The sequence below is a fragment of the Cicer arietinum genome, chromosome 2, assembly GCF_000331145.2.
Source record: "Cicer arietinum cultivar CDC Frontier isolate Library 1 chromosome 2, Cicar.CDCFrontier_v2.0, whole genome shotgun sequence".
In the NCBI taxonomy this organism is placed as follows: Eukaryota; Viridiplantae; Streptophyta; class Magnoliopsida; order Fabales; family Fabaceae; genus Cicer; species Cicer arietinum.
The window spans coordinates 4,173,556-4,178,167 of NC_021161.2; the positions used below are offsets into that span (position 1 = coordinate 4,173,556).

Below are 4,612 nucleotides of genomic sequence, written 5' to 3' on the forward strand. Positions count from 1 at the left end.
TTCGATATATATATATATATATATATATATATATATATATATATATGTCAAAAATATTTTGGTGTCTAAAAAATTGAAGATATGTGCGATCTCATCTTTCGTACACTATCAAGGCCACTCCTTTTTTTACTCTAATTAATATATTTGTGGTATAAAGAAGTTAAATAAATTTTAAAATTTATTTTGCAAAAAAGAATTGGTAGCTTTTACATAAACTTGTTGGTAATTTAAAAAGTCCGTTAAACCAAAAAGTTAGATTTAAATTAATAAATATAAATAATACAATAATATATTATGATTTATTATTATTATTAATATATAAGATTTTTATTTTTAATATATAATATATTATTGGTCCGTTAATTTATTTTATGTTTATAGAGCTACATTCCATAAAAAAATTGAGTGAATGAAGAAATTGGTTACCGATTTTATAATTATTGATCAAATTAGTCTTTAAATTTTATTAATCGATAAATTTATCTCTAAAATTATAAAAGTCAATAAAAAAAATTCATATTTAAACTTGTATTATAAAAGACTATGATATGACATTATAATTGAATATGTAATTTTTCTATGTTGATTTTACATCAATATCATTATTTGTAGATAAATCAAATATTTAATTAACTTGTCATATCACAATATATATCTAATAAAAAAAAATCTCAAAAATATTATTTTAACTGACATTTATAATTTTAGTGATGTATTTATCATACTGTAAAATAAATAGATTAATTTGAAGTGGGTTACATTTTTAGCATTTTAGAAATCAATTTTGTCTATTTGGTCTAAAAAGTCAGCCACCTATTTAAAAATCTTACTACAAAGATTCAACTATAATAAAGGTTCAGTCAAAAAAATTAAAATAAAGCTGGTAAGATGTCGTAGCTGATGCATAAAAACTAATAAATAATATTTAAATAATTTAGTGAAATTAATAGGTACATCAGAACAATAAAATCATTAAATTTGTCACTTGAAATAAAATAAATGAAAACTAAATGAATTTTTTTTACTCATCTCAAGTCTTTTAAAAAAACTCTCAAATTTTGTCTATTATCAAAAAATATATTTTACACGATTGAATTAAACAAAATAAAAAAAAATCAAAAATTGCAAAAGCTGGACTAAAAATGGAGGAAAAGGCCCATTACACAAAATGAAAACTAGAAGAGGATGGGGCCTTTTAGAGTGTCCCACACATACCCAATTTCCTTGTATTATGTGTTAGGTTGGGTTTTATTTATTTTTTCTTCTAGGTTTGGGTTCATCTAACATCGATTTGTTCCAAAATAGTATAGTCTTGAATTTTGACTATTAAGCATTCTATTCCTTTTTTAGCAATATTTATTATATCTCCCCATTAAGTAGGTTTCAATTGGACCATAAATAAGGGGAGAAAAATAGATAAAATCCTAACTCTTATTTAATACACTAATTGGACCATAGATAGTGATGGTAACAACATTATAAATTTTAATATTTGTTAGGATTCTCAAATATACATCTAGAATGGTGGTGGTGACAATATAATATTTTTTATTTATTTAAAATGATATATTTAACATAATTATAATACTTTTTGTTTTTTTATCATAGAATAAAATGCCTTTTTTATGTATATAGAAAATATAATATATGATCCATTCATAGTAAAAAAATAATAGTAAGTCATCCATTTCGTAAAAAAATAAGAAAAAAGCGATCGATTAGACAAAAAAAAGTGATCTATTGGATTTTATTTCACTTTTATAATGGATATATTATTAACCTTTCTAATTAATCAAATAGATGGATTGAATATAATTTATTACTTATTTTATTATATAATGAATGAATTGGATCTCCCTCGTCTTCTCATTCTACCATTATTATTAATGTTGCAAATGCCAAATGAATTTAATTCCATATAAAAGAGATTTGTGTCTTGTGAAGAAAGTTATTAAAACTTTGGAATCTATTAGGAAATTGGTTTCTTCACATATTTATGATTTGAAAAAGTAGGAGTACTTGGAGAGTTATAATACTCTTCTTTTTGACAAAATGAAGTTTTTTTTTTTACTATTTTTTATCAATATTATTTTTATTTTTTCTTTATTAATATATTTGCTTGTATTTCTTGTGCACATGTCACCAACTCTTTTTAAAAACATTTAGTATATGTTAAACTCCTAAACCCAAAAACATTTAGTATATGTTAAACTCCTAAACCCAAAAAGATGACGGGTTCAAATTTGATTTTAAAAAGGTGACGTATTCAACCTAGCAATGCTGCAATTGCACGAAACCCACAATTTCCATCAGCCACAACATCTACTATGTCCTCAATATACGGACGTATATAAGTAGGAAATTGTGTCTTAAAAGAATGCTGAGATGATTGAGATTGTTGCCTTGCAGAACGTTGAGATGATTGAGATGGTTGCCTTGCCTTTGCAGATTCTTGAGAGGCATCAACATACTCCCAATATGACGGATCACGAGGAGTATCAAATTCTTTCTTCTTTTTACTTGCTCCCTTGGTTCTCACTTTCTCTGGTGGTGCAAGTATTGATGTGGTATGTGGAAATACAACTTCACGCACCTTTGCCTTGAATATCCTTTGACTTATAATATCGTGTGTCTTCATGTACGCTTTCATTGCTTCCAACTCTTCAGAAAAGTCATAATCTGATAAAGATTCTTCATCCTCTAATTCATGTGCAATGCTTAACTGTTTCCAAAAATCATGAATGCTATCTAAAGGGATAGCATTACCATTTATCTGCAACTTAGCCAACTCACAAGCACATGGTAATCCATGAGTTGTTCTAATTGAACAACCACATTCTGTTTTGTTAGTGCCTACAATCTTCACCCTTTCCAACTGGTTATCAATTAATTTCATACACTTTCTTGATACACAGTGATGTAGATTTTGAAAAAATTGTGAATTATACCCGTGCTCAACATCCTTGATGGTTTTCTGAAAAGAAGACTGAATGATACATATTTGGTTCTTCAACATCATATTCACTGCATCCCAGCTTTTACACAAATCACCAAAACTAGTTTGAAGCATGTTTTTCAATCTCCAATGAGCAGACTCAACTCTACAAATAAATTAAATAACACAAATTAAAACAAATCACATAAACTAGTAAATCATGTTTGCTAAAACAACACAATTCATATTTTAAAAATACCTGTTAGATGTTGTGTTCCCCAAATGCATCACTCTATTGGTCCAAACGTTGACAAACCTTTCTTTGTAAGGTGTTAACCATGAATCTTTCACATAATCAACAAAAAGAATAATATCGGCACACAATATCTCAAATTGTTGCAAATGATGATCATACTCTTCCACACTAGTCGAATAGACAATCTTTTTCCATAAATCCATTACTTCTTCTTGTCTATCCTTTTTGACATATTGTTTGCATCTTGCCCCAACATTTTTTTCAATATGAAAACGACATAGCAAATGTATTGAAGTAGGAAACACAACACTAATCGCATTCATCATGGCAAGATCTCTATCAGTCACAATAACTTTAGAAATCAAAGACTCAGATTTGAACAACATTCGTACCTTCTCAAATGCCCAGATGAAGTTATCTTGTCGCTCTTTTTCCAAATAAGCAAACCCAACTGAAAATGTCAAACTAGTAGAAGTGACACCGACTATTTCAAGTAATGGCAACCGATATCTGTTTGTTTTGTATGTGCTATCACATATCAAAACAAAATGAAATGTGTTTAACAACTTTATACAGTCAGGATGCGTCCAAAAAATATCTCTCAAAATATCAGAATTTTCCCGTCTTCTTGTCCAATGCACATAATTTTCTTGTTGTATTAACTTCAACAGATGCTGCATTTCTGTGTACGGACCTCTCAATGATGATCGATAAGTACTCCTTGCTTTATATATTTGACTGGGAATAGTGACATTGGTTTCATTTCTCACTTTCAAAGCATTTAGAATGAATCTGGGTGCAAGCTTATACTTTGTCATATCATTGACAAATTTCCTCTCTTCTTCGTTTAAACGCCCCAAATAGGAATGACCGGTTACAGTATCAAGTAATTCATGATTGTGTGTCCCACAACGAACACTAATTTTCCATCCTTCACCGACACTTAATGGTACACATCTGAGAGTAAATGGACAGTTTTCCTTATGAGAGCAAGTTACTGATTTTTTTGATTCTGATTTATATCTTCCACCTCTTTCGCATCCCAAAATCAATTTGTCTTTTCTTCCCCTAATTCCGTTTGCTTTATCTGATCGAATGGTAACAATTAAAATTCCATTTTGTCTTCCAATCGCTTTTGCCCATTCAAATACAGCTTCTCGAGAAGAAAATACCTGCAAAATACGTTTCAAATAAAAATTAACTATATAACTATAAGAAATATTTAATTGGTGATGATTCATCAGTAGTTATAATAATACCTGATCAGTGGTGAATTTTTCTGTAGTATCTATAACATTTTTTGAAGCAGAAACATCAACTCTACTCATACCTAATTTCAAAATTAGTAACAAATTTAATTAAAAATAATATTCTAAATATTGAATTTAAAAAAAAAATTAAAAAACATTTCGAAACTTTGA

The 4,612-nt window shown here is 28.0% G+C and overlaps 1 protein-coding gene across 1 annotated transcript; it reads right to left on the bottom strand.

Moving 5' to 3' along the window:
• Window positions 1-2,266: 2,266 nt before the first annotated feature.
• Window positions 2,267-4,432, bottom strand: LOC140919317 (protein FAR-RED IMPAIRED RESPONSE 1-like). The gene is made up of 2 exons (XM_073365163.1): window positions 3,195-4,432; window positions 2,267-3,101 (listed from the first exon to the last, which is right to left on the bottom strand). The coding sequence occupies exons 1-2, from the start codon at window positions 4,430-4,432 to the stop codon at window positions 2,267-2,269; spliced, it is 2,073 nt and encodes a 690-aa protein (XP_073221264.1).
• Window positions 4,433-4,612: the final 180 nt, after the last annotated feature.